This window comes from Schistocerca cancellata, chromosome 2 (assembly GCF_023864275.1).
Source record: "Schistocerca cancellata isolate TAMUIC-IGC-003103 chromosome 2, iqSchCanc2.1, whole genome shotgun sequence".
Lineage (NCBI taxonomy): Eukaryota > Metazoa > Arthropoda > Insecta > Orthoptera > Acrididae > Schistocerca > Schistocerca cancellata.
In genome coordinates this window covers 589,312,114-589,333,815 of record NC_064627.1, presented here as the reverse complement: position 1 = coordinate 589,333,815, position 21,702 = coordinate 589,312,114, and the positions used below count along the sequence as shown (strand labels likewise).

The 21,702-nt window shown below is 41.8% G+C and overlaps 1 protein-coding gene across 2 annotated transcripts in view; it reads right to left on the bottom strand.

The window, feature by feature from the left end:
• LOC126162218 (protein regulator of cytokinesis 1-like) overlaps positions 1–21,702 on the bottom strand; it is a 237,256-nt gene that overhangs the window by 193,592 nt on the left and 21,962 nt on the right. For both annotated transcript variants that reach the window (XM_049918565.1, XM_049918566.1), the window contains exon 2: positions 10,241–10,343. In XM_049918565.1, coding sequence (XP_049774522.1) covers positions 10,241–10,343 — 103 coding nt within the window. The remainder of the gene's footprint in view (positions 1–10,240; positions 10,344–21,702) is intronic.

Genomic DNA, 21,702 nt, shown 5'->3' with positions numbered 1-21,702 from the left:
ATAATATCAGCAGCAATTGAGAGATTTATACCAAATAAATTAACAAACGATGGAGCTGATCCTCCTCGGTACGCAAAATGGGTCAGAATACTGTTGCAGAAACAATGAAACAAACATGGCAAATTTAAACAGGCGCACAATCCCTAAGATTGGCGATCTTTTACAGAAGCTCGAAATTTAGCGCCGACTTCAATGCGAGACGCTTTTAACAGTTTCCACAATGAAACTTTGTCTCGAAACCTGGCAGAAAATCCAAAGAGAATCTGGCTGTATGTGAAGTTTGTTAGCGGCAAGAAACAATTAATGCCTTCTCTGTGCAATAGCAATGGAGATACTATCGAAGATAGACCTGCTAAAGCAGAGTTACTAAACACAGCTTTCCAAAATGCCTTCATAAAAGAAGACGAAGTAAATATTCCAGAATTTGAATCAATAACAGCTGCCAACATGAATAACCTAGAAGTAAATATCCTCGGAGTAGTGAATCAACTTGAATCACTTAATAAAAGCAAGTCTTCTGGTCCAGACGGTATACCAGTTAGGTTCATTTCGGAGTATGCTGATGCATTAGCTCCACACTGAACAATCATATACAACTGTTTGCTCGACGAAAGATCTGTAGCCAAAGACTGGAAAGTTGCACAGGATTTCAGATCCATTCCGTATTTCTGGATTTCCGGAAGGCTTTTGACACTGTACCACACAAGCAGCTCGTAGTGAAATTGCGTGCTTATGGAATATCGTCTCAGTTATGTGGCTGGATTTGTGATTTCCTGTCAGAGAGGTCACAGTTCGTAGTAATTGACGGAAAGTCAACAAGTAAAAAAGAAGTGATTTCTGGCGTTCCCCATGGTAGTGTTTGTTATAGCCCTTTGCTGTTCCCTATCTATACAAACGATTTGGGAGACAATCTGAGCAGCCGTCTTAGTTGTTTGCAGATGACGCTGTCATTTATCGACTAATAAAGTCATTAGAAAATTAAAAACAAATTGCAAAACAATTTAGAAAAGATATCAGAATGGTGCAAAAATTGGCAATTTACCCTAAATAACGGGACGTGTGAGGTCTTCCACATGAATGCTAAAAGGAATTCATTAAACTTTGGTTACATGATAAATCAGTCAAATCTAAAGCCCGTAAATTCAACCAATTACCTAGGAATTACAATTACGAACTACTTAAATTGGAAGGGGGCACAGAAAATGTTGTGGGGAAGGCTAACAAAAGACTGTTTTATTGGCAGGACATTTAGAAAATGTAACAGATCTACTAAGGAGACTGCCTACACTACGCTTGTCCGTCCTCTTTTAGACTATTGCTGTGTGGTGTGGGATCCTTACCAGATAGGACTGACGGAGTACATCGAAAAAGTTCAAAGAAGGGCAGCACTTTTTGTATTAAATATGGGACAGTGTGTCACTGAAATGATACAGTATTAGGGCTGGACATCATTAAAAGAAAGGCGTTTTTCATTGCGACAGAATCTTCTCACGAAATTCCAATCACCAACTTTCACCTCTGAATACAAAAAATTTTTCTGACACCGACCTACAGAGGGAGAAATGATCACCACGATAAAATAAGGGAAATCAGAGATCCTATGGAAAGATATAGGCATTTGTTCTTTCCGCGTGCTATACGAGATTGGAATAATAGAGAATTGTGAAGGTGGTTTGATGAACCTTTTGCCGGGCACTTAAATGTGATTTGCAGAGTATCCATGTAGATGTACAAAGACGGGTCAAGGTGTGGGTGTAGCCACAAAAAAATGTGTTAATATCTAGTGTAATTAGTACAGATTCTGAATGCAAAACAATTTGGGTGAAAGTAAATGTTAAAGGTGGATCAAACATGATCATTAGATGCTTTTATAGACCCCCTGCTTCAGCAGCAATAATGACAGAACATTTGAGGGGAAACTTTGAGAATATTACTCATAAATTTCCTGGTTGAGATTTCGAAACTTACCAGCTATAGCCTGGGAGACAGAAGTAATTAGGTTGAGTACTAGGGACAGGAAACTGTGTGATATTATTCTGGATGCCTTATATGAAATGTACCTTCAGCAGCTAATTAGAGAACAGGCTCGTGAAAATAACATATTAGATATCCTGGTAACCAATACGCCAGAATTTTTTGACTTCGTTACCACAGAACAGGGAATAATCACTGAATATGACTGTAATTACGAATATAAATACAGTTAGGAAGATCATTCTGCTTAGCAAGAACTGTAAGAAATAGATTTGAGATTAACTGAGTGGTCAACATGAAAAATTCATCTTTAACAGAAACAATGTTGAGTACAAATGGACTAAGTTCAAGAGTGTTGTACAATATGCTTTGGACAACAAAGTTGTGAGGGACTGAAAAGACCCACTGCAGTTCAACAGCTGTTGTGAGGGTACAGGTGGCCTTTTTTAAAACATATACAAGCCTTTAGAAAACATTTGTACCCTCAGTAGTCTGGAACGATTCAGCATGTGTGAAGTGCCATTCCATGGAAAGTGAACCCAAATACACTCCTGGAAATGGAAAAAAGAACACATTGACGCCGGTGTGTCAGACCCACCATACTTGCTCCGGACACTGCGAGAGGGCTGTACAAGCAATGATCACACGCACGGCACAGCGGACACATCAGGAACCGCGGTGTTGGCCGTCGAATGGCGCTAGCTGCGCAGCATTTGTGCACCGCCGCCGTCAGTGTCAGCCAGTTTGCCGTGGCATACGGAGCTCCATCGTGGTCTTTAACACTGGTAGCATGCCGCGACAGCGTGGACGTGAACCGTATGTGCAGTTGACGGACGTTGAGCGAGGGCGTATAGTGGGCATGCGGGAGGCCGGGTGGACGTACCGCCGAATTGCTCAACACGTGGGGCGTGAGGTCTCCACAGTACATCGATGTTGTCGCCAGTGGTCGGCGGAAGGTGCACGTGCCCGTCGACATGGGACCGGACCGCAGCGACGCACGGATGCACGCCAAGACCGTAGGATCCTACGCAGTGCCGTAGGGGACCGCACCGCCACTTCCCAGCAAATTAGGGACACTGTTGCTCCTGGGGTATCGGCGAGGACCATTCGCAACCGTCTCCATGAAGCTGAGCTACGGTCCCGCACACCGTTAGGCCGTCTTCCGCTCACGCCCCAACATCGTGCAGCCCACCTCCAGTGGTGTCGCGACAGGCGTGAATGGGGGGACGAATGGAGACGTGTCGTCTTCAGCGATGAGAGTCGCTTCTGCCTTGGTGCCAATGATGGTCGTATGCGTGTTTGGCGCCGTGCAGGTGAGCGCCACAATCAGGACTGCATACGACCGAGGCACACAGGGCCAACACCCGGCATCATGGTGTGGGGAGCGATCTCCTACACTGGCCGTACACCACTGGTGATCGTCGAGGGGACACTGAATATTGCACGGTACATCCAAACCGTCATCGAACCCATCGTTCTACCATTCCTAGACCGGCTAGGGAACTTGCTGTTCCAACAGGACAATGCACGTCCGCATGTATCCCGTGCCACCCAACGTGCTCTAGAAGGTGTACGTCAACTACCCTGGCCAGCAAGATCTCCGGATCTGTCCCCCATTGAGCATGTTTGGGACTGGATGAAGCGTCGTCTCACGCGGTCTGCACGTCCAGCACGAACGCTGGTCCAACTGAGGCGCCAGGTGGAAATGGCATGGCAAGCCGTTCCACAGGACTACATCCAGCATCTCTACGATAGTCTCCATGGGAGAATAGCAGCCTGCATTGCTGCGAAAGGTGGATATACACTGTACTAGTGCCGACATTGTGCATGCTCTGTTGCCTGTGTCTATGTGCCTGTGGTTCTGTCAGTGTGATCATGTGATGTATCTGACCCCAGGAATGTGTCAATAAAGTTTCCCCTTCCTGGGACAATGAATTCACGGTGTTCTTATTTCAATTTCCGGGAGTGTAGGTTAAATTTGAAATTTTATTTGCAGTTCTCAAACTGTATTCTTTTGAGAGAGAAAATGTCCCTCTTTTATAGAATGTATGAAATTTGGTTGGCAATACTGTAATTACATTGACACATGATCAGAAAAACAAGATGGCTGACACTGCCTGAAGGAGACCTATTTTCTTGTGATTTAGACGTTCATTTAAAGGGTAAGTTTGAGCCTTTTTTATTGGTATTTATTTCTAAATAAACCTTGAAGGGTTCTTAATCAATGTTAAATGTTTATTTGATGATATAAAACACACAAATACACTTATGACTATTTTAAGTAGAAGATATTTACCTGTCCTGTTCCATCTTAAAATCCTGTATTTATTAGTTTATTACTTCCTGTTATTTATTAAATTAATAATACCTTCTGTTACTTCTACGTATACAAAGTGGACAATACACACTACAAATTGTATTTAATAATATAGTGTTTATTATTAGAAAAATATAACCTGAACATTTTTCCTGTTGCATCACATTATTCAAATATATTGTAGAAACTTATGAATTGGATATTAAGTGTTCGCAGGAACGTATATACAATTGATTATATTAATAATTAAACTCTTAAATTTGAACTAGAACTTTTACTTTCAGTATCTGAAACAGTAAAATTACAATGGTCAAAACAGCTGCAGAGAGACAGAGTGAACAGTGAAGATTAATAGAAAGTGAAGAAGAATTTAAAGAAAATGATTAAGAAAAATTGTCAAGCATAGGGAGATTCAAAAAACTTGCAGCAAAGTGGGAGGAAATCTTTTCAGACAAAATTAGTAGAAAATAAGCCCAACAAACCAGGATTTACAACAACTCAAAGCAAAGGAAAGCAGTTAGAACAATCTTCAGGTCACTCCCAAGAAGTCCTTCAAAGACTTCTGCTGTGATGAAGGAACTAGTTAACACCTGTGAAGTAACATTATCGCCAAAGAAACAAAGACACCAAAATAAAAATAAAGTTTCTGGGATGGAAAACGAAGTTCAACAATTTTCCCCCAAAGAGGCGATGTTTCAAGACAAACATCAGGCAGAAAAAGTGCCATAATTGTGAGACAAGATAACGTGAAAACAAAATGTCAACAGTTACATACACAACTACCGCAAAACCCTGTCAAATTTTCAAAAATGAACACCTAGACATCAAACTTAGAATGCCAATTTTTTTTTTTTTTCACTTGGACCAAAATTTGTTTTTCCTCTTAGTGAGATGACACAGCTTAACTGTCTGCGCAGTTACCATGAAAATATCCAGTTGCTTCTATGAGCTCTGTCAGGTAACAGAAGAGAATTTTCAACAAAATTCTCTGATTTGATATCACTTTTTGTTTGTAGTGATGAGAATGAAAGTGAAGTACTTGATCTACAAGATGTATCTCACGTGATGTACAAGATGTATCTCACAAGTTTAATGAACTCTCAGAGAATACAAATGATTTAACATAGTACAATTGGAAAAATGTTGAAGAGAAGATTGATAAAGTTTCCAAAGATCTAATCAGCAACATACCTCACTTTATTATCATTGTATCTTAGAAAAATAGCAAAATAGCTACTTCTTAGAAAAAAAGAATAATGTTGATGGAGAAAGCATTGAGCTTTAAATAGATTTCACTGAAAACTATTCAGTATGGCAGCAAGATGAAATCCAGTCTGCACACTGCGGTTCACAACAAGTCACATACTCGCAACTGAGGGCTGCATGTCTCCTGCTGTTCTCCAAAGTTATGCTATAATCAGTGAGTAACTCTCTCACAACAGATATGCTGTTAATGCCTTTCTATTACATCTACAAATTAAGTTTCCAACTGTGATAGTTATTAACACATTTTCAGATGTAGCAGCCAGCCAGTTCAAGCAACAGTGTACATTACGCAACATTACCTTAATTCAAGAGGAATTGCGTTTTTTATTAATATGGTATTTCCTGGCTACAAGCAATGATAAAGGCAGTGCTCATGGTATAGGTGGAGAATTAAAACATCATGTGTGGCATGCTGTGTTGAGTGGAAAATTCAATGTCACTTATGCTAAATCATTTTATGAATTTGCTCAGGAAGTTTCAAAGTCCACCATTGTCATGTTGTGTACAAAAGATGAAGTACAAATACAAAAGAGGTGCTTTGATGAAGCCATGGAGCATATTCATGCAATTTCTGATAATCAGTGTACAAAGTTAAAGGTGTTTGCCATACACAGTATCCTACACCAAACATCCTCAAATCAGTATTGAAACTCAGTTTCACTTCCTACAAGGAAAATGCCAAATGAATGATCCTCTTGAAAAGAAAAATACAATTAATTTGGGCTCTTTTGTAATGGTTAATTTTGCTGCCAAAATAGGAATCAAACAATTCATAAGCTAAATTTTGACAGCTGATAAAAATGAGTATGAAATTATGTTCATGAGGAAAAATACAACAGACTAAAAATTTAGTTTTAAACATAATGATATGTCTTGTATACCATAATCTGACATTGTGAAAGTTCTTTCCACCCCTGACACGACAATCGTCACAGATATTTCTTTCCTGTATCATAAATGTAAGAAATGTATCCTGTAACTCCATTCTGTTGACTGTTTTTTTTTTTTCTATTTTTATTTTTTGTAAAATCCATGTAAGATACTAAATAAGCCACTTGGAAAAAAACTTACTTTCGTTCAAACTGAGAAGAGGATAATCACACCTGTCCCTTTCTGTCATATTGCCTGCCCTTTTCATCACAGAAATATATATTTTTATTGTCTAAAAAGTATCCAACCTTTGGCCAGAAAAAATATTTAGAATACCTGACAGGGTTGGGACCCTAATAGTCTTCAAAGTAGACCCCCTCGTGCTTGCGCACACTTAGTTCACCGACCGTTCCACTGCCGGAAACACCTACACAAGTCTTCTTTTGGAATGGTGTTCAGCTCCATTATCGTGTTCCACATCATCTCTTCTCTACTCTCAAAACAGGATCCTTTCAGTGGCGTCTCCAATTTTGGAAACAACCAGAAGTCCCAAGGAGCGATGTCTGGAGAGTAGGGAGGTTGGCGAACGGCTGTAATTCCATGTTTGGCCAAGAATTTTTGGATCAAGTGAAATGAATGTGCGGGGGCATTGTCGTGATGATGATGTTCCCAGTTTTCGCCGTCCACATGTCTGGTCTTTTGCACTGAACTGCATCACGGAGTCACTGGAGAACATCTTGATAATACTCCTTTGTCACTGTTTGTCCTTGTGGTGCATCTTCGTGACGCGCAATTGCACGGACATCCATCAAAGCAAACAGTCAGCAACATCTTGATTTTGCTTCGCACTTGCCGCACTTTCTTCGGCCTTGGAGACTCGGGATGCTTCCACTGCAACCACTGTATTTTTGTTTCTGGGTCGTACCCATACACCCATGACTCATCTCCAGTCATCATGGTGTTCAGAACCCCAGGATCAGTGTCAGTGGTGTTCAGAAGGTCCTGTGCAACGTCAAAACGGAAGTATTTTTGTTCCAGTGACAACAACTTGGGCACGAATTTTGCAGTCACTCGGTGCATGTTCAAATCATCATGCAAAATTGCATGTGCAGAATCTTTACTCACTCCAACCTCTTGGGCAATCTCCTGCATGGTCAAACGACAATCTGCCATCACCAAATTTTGCACCCTCTCAACAACAGCAGCACTCCGAGCAGTTTGGGGCCTGCGAGAGCGCTGGTCACTCTCTGTCGATGTGTGGCCTTTTTGAATCAGTTGAACCACTCCTTAATTTGTGTTACAACCATTCCATCTTCTCCAAACACCTGCTGAATCTTACGAATTGTTTCGCTTTGAGAATCACCAAGCTTTTGACAAAATTTGATGCAGTGTCTTTGCTCAACACTTTCAGTCATCTTGAGAGAATCGGTAACCCAACAAACACGTTCTGTAACACCTCACTCAGCGACCAACAGGCAGCAACTCACCAGCTGGAAGGCAGGAACAAAATTCATGCATGCGTATAAGGGTCTCTTCTTTTACTGCGTACAGTGGTGCCACGCTATCGTCTCTATTTTGCACAGGAAAATCAAAAGTCGGATACTTTTAGACAGACCTCATATTAGTCATTTGATCTATTGCATTTATGTGACTTGCATACCAAATCCCTAACGCATCACTGAAAAAAATTGCCACTATCAATAATTTGTTTGCACAGGAATTCCAGCCAACACTCAGAAGAATGGCACTACTCATTTTTCTGAGTCCCGCTTCGTCTTATATGTGATTGTTTATAAATTTGTTGTATTAAGTGAGTTACTGCTTTATTTTTCATTCTATAATAAGAAATGATACTCTTTTTACTATAGTACACTAAGCTTCAACATATATTGTCCCGTTCTGTCATGTCGAATGGCCTTTGATATTCTTAACTAGGCATGAAGATGCAGTATATAATTAGAGTGATACTGTTTTTTATTTGGTTGGAGTTTGTATGTTTGAGGTACTCCTGAAGCATCATGTGGCGACGTGGGGTCTCCTTACAATGTTTTTGCGTCATATACAGTGCTTCCTCAGTCTGCAATGCCCTGCGCCACACCATGGAACCCTTCTGGAAAAATTCTTTGCCAAGGAGGTTCTCATCAATCAAATAATAGAAGGAAGATGCAATGCCACACATTTCAGTTGGTACACAATTGATGCTTGAGAAAATCTTTATTTTCTTAAGGAATAATGTGATATTCAAAGACTGATACATGCACAATAAAGAAAGTCGTCATTCAGTATATGGACTTTCTTTCAGTAGCTTGGAAACATCACAAGAAGAGTTTTTTGAGAGTTTGCAGGGTTGTCTCCAAACCAGCACTGGAGCCTAACTGCAAGAAGTTGCACTTTGTCATCTCAAACCCTCAAACTATTGGAGTTGCTACAAAAGTAAAGAGAGCTTCACTGTAAATTTAATAACAGTCAAAGCCTCACAGGCCAACAAAAACTAAATTAAGCCAAAAATATCATAAGGAGAGCCGTGTATGGAGTGTTCAAACAATTTGAAAGTAAAATGTTTTGACTTGACACAAAATCCTAAGAAGTTTTGGTCTTGTTAAATCAGTAAATGGGTCAAAGCGAACCATCCTGACACACTGTGACCATAATGGCATTGAAAAAAGGAAGACAGAGAAAAGGACAAAATAGTAAACTTTTTCTCCAAAACTGTTTCACAGAGAAAAATCGCATTTTAAATTGTCCCATGAATGACAAAACGACATATCAAAATGAGTGTTCATATGATGGGAGGAAGTAAGGAAGGAAGATTTATGTTTAATGTCCTGTCAACAACAAGGCCATTGGAGATGAAGCACAAGCTCAGGTGAAGGAAAGCTGGGGGAAGGTAATCGACCATGCCCTTTCAATGGAAAGATCCCGGCATTTGCTACATATGATTTAGGGAAGTCACAGAAAACTTAAATGAGGATAGCTGGACAGGGATTTGAATCATTGTCCTCCATCTATGGAATAGGAAAGCAACTGAAATTGCTCAATGGAGGAAAAGCCACTGGACGTGACAAGATACCAACACAATTCTACAGAGTACTCAAAAGAACTTTCCCCTCTTCCAGCAGCAATATACAATAGGTCTCTGGAAGAGCAAAGCATTCCCAGTGATTGGAAAAAAGTACAGGTCATTCCTGTTTTCAAGAAGTGTCACTGAACAAACATGAGAACAAACTATAGTCCTATATCTCTCTCATCTTGGTCTGCTGTAGAATTTTAGAACATGTTTTATGCACAGGTAGTATGACATTTCTGGAGACAGATTGTCTCCTCTGTAGGAATTAACAAGGGTTCAGAAAACAGCGGATGAGTGGAACTCAGCATGCTCTGTTCATCTTGAAGACACAGAAAGCAGTAGAAACTGGCCCCCGGGTTGAGGCAATGTACCCTTGGCTTCCAGAAGGCATTTGACACTTCATCACAGTGTAGTCTACTATCAAATAACTCATGAAAAGTTCACAAACATAAAATTAGAGAGATTCAAGCCCACACAGGGGCCTACCAGCAATCGTTCTTCCCGCAAACCACTTGCAACTGAAAGAGGAAAAGGGGGAAGCAACAGTGGTGCACAAAGTAGTCTCCACCACCCGCTGTAGAGTTACTAGCAGAGTAGAAGTGTAGATGTGGTACATTCTAAGTTTATAACCTAAACATTAATAACAATAATAATACATTAAAATAATAAAAATAATAAAGTAACAGAAAAATAGATAGGCTTATAAAATAAACTGCCTGCAACGAGTTACAAAATTGTTTTATTACCTCAATTTCTTTCTTAACCTCATCACCACGCTTTGCAACATCCTCTGCATTAAACCCACATTCTGCCCACAGCGTCTTAAGATTCGATATGGCTGTTGTCACTCTGGAAATAAAAACAAATTATGACAGTAATGCTAGTGTTTTCCAAGCTATCTGATGGACAAAAAGCAATTAATGCCGAATTAACAGCAGTAACGACTAGCTCAGCTCCTGGACAAGACAAAGGAGAGAAAATAAATATTATCTTTAGCAAGTTAAATGCATGCAATTGAGAGTAAAGCGAGGCCAACATTTTTTGGTTTACATGATGACAGTAATTATATCAATGCTAAACAAAATGAAAAACTTAGTACTTTTCCTTCTTTGGTTGTGAACATCAATTTTAATTCCCATAACAAAGTACTTTTGCAAACCCAACAATTTGGAAACCTTATCACAGTCAAGAGCAAGTAATGCAAAAGATTAAGTTTTTGCAATCGTTTCCTCGGATAAGATTCATGCATGATAAACACATCATATCAACTAAGCGGAACATCACAAACACTACTGTGGCTATTGCAATCAGCCTCACTGGAACAATTTCGCCATGATTTCTGCACAACAATGCTGTGTTACCATTCCACTGCATAGAAAGCCAATTTGTTCTTGTCCACATCACTACCAACATTAAATACAATTATATAGTGGTCAAACTAAATGAACATATGACTACAGAAGTGCAAGGAATCTTGATTTTATCAAGCACAGGGAGGAATGCTGAAATCAAATGGTCATTTAGCCACTGGATGTCTCGATCTGAGGCCATCCCAGAGATGATTTCGCATATGGCATGTTTGAATGTGATCACAAAATTTCCGATAACTTAAACTATCAGTGGACAATGCAGTACATGATGACATATTGCTGGGGGAAAAAAGAAAGAAAGAAAGAGCTAACTTTATAGTATCTAATTGCCATCTTGACAGACAGCTGATTGCACACTAAGCAAAATCAAATAATGGAAAGTCTGGGATGGAATACAAACAATATTATAAAAAAGTGTAGATTGATACTCACTGTAACAGTGAAATGTAGAGTTGCAGACAGGCATCATGATAAGATTGTTATCTATAGGCTCTTGGCCAAAACCTTCTTTCGAAAAGAGAAACATGCACACATTCAGACAGGCAAGCATACCTTACACACATGAGCGCTACCTCTGGCCAGACTGTAACAGAAATGCATTGAATGGTAGCAACAATCTGGGGTGGGGGCAGGGAAGGGGGAGGGATAGCAGGGTACAGGTGGGGGGGGGGGGGGGGGGGGAAAGAATCAGTGCCACCTGGTGGAGTATGCAGGGACTAGGAATGGCAGGGCAGGGCTGACAAGCACAGCATCACCAGGCTGTGGCAGAAGCAGAGGAGTTGGTGGTGGTGGTTGTTGTTGTTGTTGTTGTTGTTAAGGGTGCAAAACAGCTGAGGTCATAAGCTCCCATGTCATAGCTTAAAAATGTCAATTACCGGATGAAGTTGAAATCAATAATACTCAGAACCTAAATGAATTGAGTAAAGGGATACTAAAAACGATCCGTTCCCCTTTGAGAGGGATGCTCAAATTGTTGAAAATTAAATGTCCTTTGCTGTATTACTATGACAAATAAAAGTAAACACAATCTACAGCTTGTGCTGCATCTGCTCCAAGCTAAAAGTGTCTCCTCATAACGAGAGGGTTGAGAGGAAGTCGTCCAAGCTATTGGGAGATTTTTAATTTCACTGAGTTTGTTGCCACATAGATAATACCAGTGCTCATGACAGAGGGACAAAATGTTTCAACATTGCGGCAACACACAGATCACCTGAAGGGACAGAACAACTAAAAAGCCAAGATAGTCTAACTGCAGCCTTGGCAGTAGCATTGGTAGCTTCACTGCCCAACACTCCGAAGTGACCAGGAAACCACATGAACATCTTGTTGACTCCATCATCAACGAGCGAGTGGAGGCATTCATGGATTCGTTGCACTAAGGGGTGGTATGTGTATAGTACACAGAGGATCTGGAGGGCAATAAGTAAATTGGAACATAATACCCAATTGAGAAGCCTGTGTCGTCAGATGTACTGGGTGACTTGATAAGAGGGCATAAAGTTCTGCAATAAAAATTGAGCATTGGTCTAGAAGACGATATCTAAAATGTGTGCTACCAATGACAAAGGTGCACCTAACAGCACTGCCAGTCTTAGAGCCACCAGTGTAGACAAAGGTGTCATCTCCAAGATGTATGAAAAGTTCAAGAAACTTAACAATAGGTCGAATCTAGAGTTGTGTCCTTGGGAAATGAACTAAGTTCAAGATGAACATGGACCTCAGCATGAAGCAAAGACAGTGAAGGATTCTCACCCACCTGGAACATGGCAGGTAACTTAAGGTTAAGCTGCTGAAGCAGTATTTGAAAGCAAACTCCAGGAGGAAACAAAGAAGTTGTGCTTACCTGTTATTGACGGTCAAGGGAGTCATTAAAAAAGGACAAACAGGATGGATGGTTGGGCACAGAGGACAGTGGCACACACATCTGTTGACAAGAACATCATGCCAGTATGACAGCGGTAGTTCAGTAGTGTCTGCATACTCATAACTGGGCTAATGTAGAAAGCTCCAAAGGCCAAATGTATGCCTCAGTGATCGATTATGTTGAGACGGGGTAAAATGGTTGTCATGCAGATGAGTAAATGAGACAACTATAGTCCATTTTTTGATCAGACATGGGACTGGTATAAGCGGAGAAGGATTTTCCAATCCGCTCCCCATGAAGCACTGTTTACAACACGTAGGATGTTTTGAGATTGGGTACAGTGTGCTGCCAGATAAAACGTGGGAATCCCTTCAAAGTTTCCTATCTAGTGTGAGCCCCTTGAATCTTGTGGTTTTGACAAATGGAAGAGCAACTGAACCAAGATGTAAGGGCAGTGGAAGAAACTCCTTATGCTGCCAGAGGTCCAGACAGGCAGTTTTTTAAGTGGAAAAGTACAAGCCATTGTCGATGCTCCAAGGGTAAAGATGGTCAAGACATCACGTAAGTCATCGCTCAAGTAAACACATCCAATGAGAGCTGCAGTACATTGCAAAGTCATTGACGAAAAGAGAGCCTGAGGTGCCTGGCAGAAGGCAGTCCCTGATAGGGATAATTGCTACAGCAAATAGAGCTACACTCAGCACAGAGCCCTGAGGCACCCGATTCTCCTGAATAAAAGTGTTTGATATAGCTGAATGGACAAAATGGGGCAAGCAGCATCAGAAGTCACACATATGCATTGTACGGTCAATGCCCATCCTCCAGCAGGTATCATGAGCCTTCACTAAATCAAAAAACACAGCAAAAAACACAGCTACAGTCTGGCATTTCCACAGAAAATAGTTCATAATGTCGGCTGACAGAGTAATGAGATGATCAACTGTAGAGTGATACTTGTGAAATCCACATTGTGCATTTGCTAGCAAATTCCAAGACTCACACCACCATACCAGCTGACCACTGATCATGCATTCCATTACCTTGCAGACACTGCTGGTGAGGGAAATTGAGTAGTAGCTGGGTGAAGATATTTGTCCTTGGGTATTAGAATTACAGTGGCTTCACACCAACATCTGGGAAACACATTGTCCATACAGATGCAATTATACGTACAATGGAGAAAGAGCTTGCCGTCAAGAGAAAGGTGCTGCTACATCCGAATATGAAAATTGTCTGGTATTGGTGCAGAAAATTAAGACGAGGTAAAAACAGTATTGTAGCATTTGCAATTCTGAGAGGGGAAAGATACCTCCCAAACCACCTCTGCTCGTTTCCAAGGTACAAAGGTGGAATGAGCGGAGATCAAGATCTCTTCAAGATATCGATCTAAGATGTTGGAAATATTAATAGGGTCCATAATGACATGGTACACTACAGTTACATCATGAATAGGGAGATGCACCCATGCCAGGAATCTGGAGTTTTACCTCATTTTCAGAAATCTGACATAGGTTACTCCAAACAGCAGCCAACGGAGTAGCATGGTCAAAAGAATTACTAAAAGACATCCAACTAGCTTTCTGCTATCTCTGATAATGTGATGGCTTTCAAAGACATGGAGAGCACGTCTCCATACGCAAGCCATGTTGCCGCATTCTCAGTCCTTGAGGGGACTAGAACACATAACAGTAGCAAAGAAGTTCGGGGGGGGGGGGGATATTCTGTGGCAGTAAGAATAACATTTGTAAGGTACTCTACCTGGTTATCACTGCTGCAGAATTCTTGTTTATTGAAGATTGCCAGTGAAGAGCAGAGCCCCCTGTCAGCTTTAGAAAGCTGTCAGTTGGTCTTGCACACAGATGGGACATGAATTAGCAGATGAACTCTACTATATGTATGAGAGGACAAACAACTCTAATTGGTGGGCAAACTGTGCATTGCAGAACAAGAGATCCAGGTGCAAGAAAGTGTGTGTGGAATCTGAGAGGGGGAATAGATTCACCAGTGTTGAGAGAAACGAGAGTATGCTGAGAATATCTGCCAGGAGAGAGTCACTTGGGAAGGTTCTCTGACAGCACCAAATGGAATGGTAGGCGAAGTAATCACAGTTGAGGGTGTTGAGCGGTAATCTACAGTACATCTGCGCTGGCAAGACTGGGGTATGTCAATATTACAAAGAAAAAAGGTATAATTGGGAGAGGGAGGGAGGGAGAGAGGGGGAGGGGGGGGGGGAGAGAGAGAGAGAGAGAGAGAGAGAGAGAGAGAGAGAGAGAGAGAGAGAGAGACACGGACGGACAGCAACAGCTTGTAGCAGGGTGTTCAATGAAATAGTTTGGCTATGGAGACGTCCCAAATGGGCATCATAACCCCCATGTGAGCTGGAGTCCCTTCCTTAAAAGCAGGGTGGAAACATACTGGAATGAAGTTTAAGAGGACAAAGCAGTCTTGAGGGTGTAATTTCATTTCTGAGAGGCATAAAACAACTGGGCATTGTGATCACAACAGCAGCTCAGTCAGCTGATTCCAGGGTGGAGAATCTGTTAATGATTCACACCGACAAAATGGAGGTCGGTTGGACAGAGGTGTCACACGGATTCACTGTTGCAGAGGATCTCCGAGCTGGAGAAGGGGAAGAACATTTGTGTCTGTTCACCGTCTTGGTATCTTTGCATTTGTCAGACATGGACCCAGACATTTGCAGACTTGAGGTGCAAAAAAAGTTGTCTCTGAAGTCTTCCTTTCTAAATTTCTGTCGTTCTGATTGTGTCACAGGCGCCTTCACCAGTGAGGACAAATGATTTTTGGTGTCTTTAACAACTGTAGTGGATGGAGGTGAGGCTGTCACCTTATTAGTAGGTGATTTCACAACTGTAGCACTGAAATGGAAGTTGCAGATCTGTGTGATTAATCTTTCATGGACTGTGACATAACAACAATGGAAATGTAACTGCTGGTTAGTGGTAAACAAGGCTTTTGGTTAGCTGACATTTTGTGAGAAACACTGAGTGGTGCCTTTTTCTTCACCCAAATCTCTGAACAGCTGGCTTGTAGAGACACACAGGACATTCATGAGATGAAGCAGCATGGTTGCTATTGCAGTTGATTCAGCAGGGACGATAAGGTGGGGGCAATCTCCCTCATGAACAACCTTACCACGAGTTACACATTTGGCTGCATTTTTACAGGACATCTGAGTATGGTTATAATGCTGACATTGGTAGCAATACATTGAGTTTGGTATGTAGAGTCTGACAATGACTTCATAGCCCACCTTTATCTTCGAAGGGAGCTCCACTCGATCAGACGTTAAGAAAAGGATGCAGATAGACACGAATTCTCCATCAACCCTCTTCGTAACACAATGGGCTGTGGTTATGCCTTTATCAGAGAGATAATGTTGTCTATCTCCCTCAGTCATACCATCAGGCAGCTGAGAGTATGTGACACCACATGAAGAATTCAGTGTTTGATGATCCTCAACAAGAACAGAGTATCTGTGGAGGAGCGTAACCTTAAGCAGTTTTTTGTGCTTTAAAGGCATTATGTCCCTAGGAGCAAAATTCCATTGTGTAAGCAAATTTAGGACTTAAGTGAGCCTACAATTGTGTCCACACCTTTCTAAATGATAAACAGGTTCACTGAAGAAAAGTTTGACCTCTTCCTAGGCGTGATGCCATGAGGTAGCAGAGTTCAACTAGAAGATTCATTATGTCTTTGGCCTCACTCCATTTCCATTTCTTACATGGAAGCTGTGTCAATGGATTTGATGTACTCATCACAGGTGAATCCCCCACAGTTGCTTCTTCCTTCTGGGAACCCCCACAGAGGTGAGCACACCTGCCTTAGGTAACTGTTAACACCTTAGGTCACACCTCCCAAACTCCAGACATGCGGACCACTCGGCAATTGGATAGGTAACAGCTACGGAAATCACTTCCCCCTGGACCTGGACTTTATCGGTGTGTGTGTGGTGGTGGGGGGGGGGGGGGGGGGGGGGGGGGGCAAGCCCTACCTGTCAACCTGGGTGCTGGGAGTTATAGTTATGCGTTACCCAGTGATTATTTACAAGTCAACCACATGAGCCGGCCTTCAGGCACACAGAGGAAGAAAGACAAAACAGGAGATCTCAAATGCCAAGGTAGAGGAGGGACAGGAGAAGTGAGAAAAAGAAAGTGAAGGGAGAGTGAGAGTGGCGATGTTTGGTTTGTGGGGCGCTCAACTGCGTGGTTATCAGCGCCCGTACAATTACCCAGTCTTTACTCAGTCCAATTTCGCCACTTTCCTGGATGATGATGAAATGATGAGGACAACACAAACACCCAGTCATCTCGAGTGAGAGTGAGAGTGAGAGTGAGAGTGAGAGTGAGAGGGAGAGGGAGAGGGAGAGGGAGAGGGAGAGGGAGAGGGAGAGGGAGAGGGAGAGGGAGAGGGAGAGGGAGAGGGAGAGGGAGAGGGAGAGGGAGAGGGAGAATAATGAAACCTACGTAAGCCTTCCAATACTTTCGTAAGTTTCAGTTTCCCAATTTCACACAAAGCGTGGTCTCCAAGGAAGGTGAGAATGAACAGGAGACAAGACATGCAGCACAGAAAAGGAATGACAACAGCAAGGACAGGGAGCCATGTGTGACACGTAAATACAAAAAGAGTTGTAACTCCACTGGTGGAGGGGAGGAGATGGTAGGTAACAGAGAAGAGGGACACGCCCCATACTGGCAATCAAAGGAGTCATCAAAGGAGGTGGCATAGGATAGTTGGCCAACCATGGCAGACAAACGGCATGCATACCCACTTAAGAAGCACGTCACGGCAGTAGGACAGTGGTAGTTCAGCTGCTTCAGCATACAAACTCTCAGCCAGGCTAGTGTAAAATGTGACAGTGGCCAAACGGATATCATGATGGTGGATAGTGTTGAGGTGGTATAAGTGGGATAGACATGCAGATGAATAAACAAAGCACCCATATTCTAGTTTCGAACGGACAAGGGACCGGTACAAATGGAGGAGGGTGGTTCAATCTGCACCCCAGTAAGTACCACTGAGGACACTTAGATGGGAGGACCAAGAGAGCTTCCTATCGAGCATGAGCCCCAGGAATTTCGTAGGTTCAATGAAAGGAAGAGCAACATGTCCAAGATGTAAAGACGGTAGGAGAAACCAACTGTGCCGTCAAGACTTCGTAAAAACTGTTTTGTCAGTGGAAAAACGAGAGCCATTGTCAATGCTCCATGAGTAAAGACAATCGAGACATCACCAAAGAAGTCCGTCAATGCGACAGGTCTGTGGAGAACTGCAATAGATGGCAAAATCATCAACAAAAAGGGAGTCGGAGATGCCCAGCAGGAGACAGGCTATTATAGGGTTAGTGGTGATAGCGAAGAGGATGACGCTAAGGATGGAACCCTGAAGCACACCATTTTCCTGGAAAAAGGTGTCCGACAAGGCAGAACACACACACACACACACACACACACACACACACACCTTGAAAACTCAGCCTTTTAAAAATTCCTCAAGGAAACGGGGCAGGCGGCCACGAAAGCCCCACGTGTAAAGAGTACGGAGGATACCAGTTCTCCAGCAGGTGTCGTAGGCCTCCTCCAAATCAAAAAACATGGCCAGTCTGATATTTCCACAGAAAACCATTCATGACATGGGTGGACAAAGTGACAAGATGGTAAACTGCAAAACAGCGTACTCGAAATTCACAGTGCTCCGTGATTAGTAAATTGCGAGACTCAAGCCACCATACCAGCCGGGCATGAAACATACGTTCCATAACCTAGCAAACACACGAGGTGAGAGAGAGATGGAGCGGTAGCTAGAATGAAGGTGTTTGTCCTTATGTGTCTTGGGTATGGGTATGACTGTGGCTTCACACTAGCATCTGAGAAATGTGCCCTCTGCCCAAGTGCAGTTGTCATAAGGGTGATGAGGGAAATGGATTCAGAGGAGAGGTTCTGGGAAGAGCCTAAGGCTTTAAACAAGAATTTGAAGTTATACTGCATTTTTGGGATGTTATCACTCAGGCAGAGTTCATACGTGAAGGCAGAAGCCTTCCGCCAGGTAGTCACTGCGATTCATAACAATGGTGACATCTGCAAATAGGACGATTAGAGGACGATTAGGTCAGGATCTGTTTCGAGATTACGTATGGCTGACCATTCTTCTGCTGGAAAGCTGGTGTGCTGATGTTCTTAGGATGGAACCTGGGAAATGATGGTGGGGCCAAGTTGGAGGTACGGAATTCTTGGAAAGTGACCAGTGGGGATGTGACGATCGCCTGCTTTATTTTTCTTCGTTTGTTGTCCTCGGTGTCGACGTACTGCGCTGCTATACTGGCTGAAAAATGGGGTGTGGAGGTCAAACAAAGACTACTTTAAATGATGAAGCCAACAGATGCACATTTGCGTTTCACAGTTTATAACTTTAACTGTTCACAACCCCGGAATATCATACAGTTATATGGCCAGTGCACTATTGTTTAACTTTAGATAAGTCTCATTAATAGGTTGCAAGTGAACATCCACATACTGCTTCAATAGTTTACTGTTGTACATCTATGAGCAGTAAAGACCTAACCACACAGTTCGTAAGTCTTGCAGAATATTGCAGTACGCACTGAACAGACACTGTCATTGTTTTACCACACGGCCTAATTGTATTACACTTATTTCACAGTTAATTTGATGCAGTGTTGTTCTAACCAACACTGAAACTCTGACGTGGACTGACTGTCTTGGGACAAAAAATCGAGCCCTTATATATCCTCACAATAATAGGTACTGAAACTACACATTGTTTGAAGTTAAATTTACAGAAATCATAATTAAAACTTAACTCATTCGATTAACTGAAAACATTGAAAAATTAGTTCTTTTTAACAGTTTCTTCTACTACAAGAGTTAGGCCGAATTATTTGTTTAAATGATGAAATTAACAGATATCGTTACACAAACAATACTTTTGACAAAACTGTTACTTACTTTGGAATTAATTAAGAGCTGGATTTGCTAACATGTTTTCAAATAGAGCCAAATAGATCATTTAAGCATACTATTAGTTGCATCTCCAAATGTTTATAATCAGTACAGAATTTATATTTGTTTATAAGGCAACAACAGAATTTAAGTTACAAAACAATTACTGATTTCACCAGATAACAAAACATACTAAATAGGAATAGTTTAAATAAATTAGAAAATCAATTACATACATAAAATGAAGCACATAATTATATCTGGTGTTATATTCTTTAGAACTGAAGGCCAACCTTTCTCTTTTATGAAAATGCAGATTATACTTTACGTGTGTTAATGGTAATTAATTCAAAAATGGGAAAATGAATTTTAAGGAGGCAGATGTAAAAAAACAAGACGAGAAGTAAAAATTCCCCAGCTTGCTTTGCCACAGGGTGGTTGTGAGTGAGGGGGTGAGCATGGGTGGGTGGGTGGGGAGAGAGGGCAGGGGGACGGGGAGGGGGGACAAGATGGTCACCATTGGACAGTGGTGTGAAAATGGCACAGGCAGTGTTCAATGTTGGGGTTAGGTTTGCTTTCATTGGAAGTATTGGTGGTGAAGAAGTGTTCCCACTGCACAGATCGGAAGGAGGTGAGTAGGTATCTGACAAGCCCAACACCTAGATTTTGGTGTAGAGCTGAAGGTGAGGCCTTTGGATAGAATTGAAACTTCTGTAGGGCTGAGGATTTTGGTGGAAAGGTTAACAACAGTGTCCTGGATTTAGCGTGATGCTGGAAGGGAGTTTAGGGGGGATGTCCACGTTGGAAAGATGAGATAGGCAGGGTCTGGGCGCTATGGAGGGTTGATGAGGAGGAACACTGTGAGCAGTATAGAGATTGGATAGTGGTGCCCCAAGTTGGCAGTACGATGTCAGCAGGCTGCATAACTTATGGTGCCTGGAATTTTCTTTCAAGTGCTGGAGTGCAAGGGATTCAGAGACGTAATGTATGTAGTGGGAACTGCACAGTACCAGTATCTTGCAGAGGGAGCAGAAGTGGTTCTGGGGTGCCTGTTTCACGTAGATGTGATTCTGCAGATCCAGGTTTTTGATGGTTTGTGGGGGGAATCTGAAAAGGTGAAGGTCATTGTGAATGGAGGGGTAGGATTTAGAGAAAGGCATTTTTATGAATAAGCAGGTGGGGTGGGGGATCAATGGCTTAGGCAGCATCAGGGTTGCCACAAGTTTCTCCAAGTAAAATTCCCCGTTATTTCCCTGATTTCCAGACAAGTTTTAGCATTTTCCCTTACCAATTTTGAGATCTCAAGGGTAAGTTAAGATGTAAGTGGATAATCTGTCTGCAACTATGGTACAAGAAACAATAGTGCAAACAAGGAAACATCTGAAAAAAACTTGCAAGCAGATGTCTGTTCCTGATGTGAGCAAAAATCTATAGTACTAACATCAACATCTTTTGCAATGAACTGTTTATAGATGGAGAAAGCAAGCCAAATGACATGTGTGTTTCGTAAAGACCACTGATGTTTTATGGAAATAAAATTTGGTGCCAAAAATACACATTTCCTTGGAATCACAAAACAGATTTAAAATACCTTCACTGATTTTGGAAATAACCTTCGAAAAAAGTAGGCCTCTTGAAAGAAGTGTACACGGTGGGGAAGAATTGTGTAAACCAACGAAGTAGGTGACTGCCAATAAAGGGTTGGTTCTACTATGTTCGTTATTATCTGTTATTACCCACTGTTGTACATATGTTATTTTACATGTATTTTGTGATGTTTCTTTCAAGAAATATGAGTATATAGCGTACAAACCACCAGCGACTGACAATTTTCTTTTTCTTATTGTCCATACTTTTTAACATATAAACTACTTCTGAAGTGCCTGAAGTGTACTAGAACAAATAAAATGTCTATAAAATGCCACACTGTAACAATGAAATCCATTACCCATGGCCTCTGACCTGCTGAGGAGTACCACAGTCCTGGGTCCACAGAT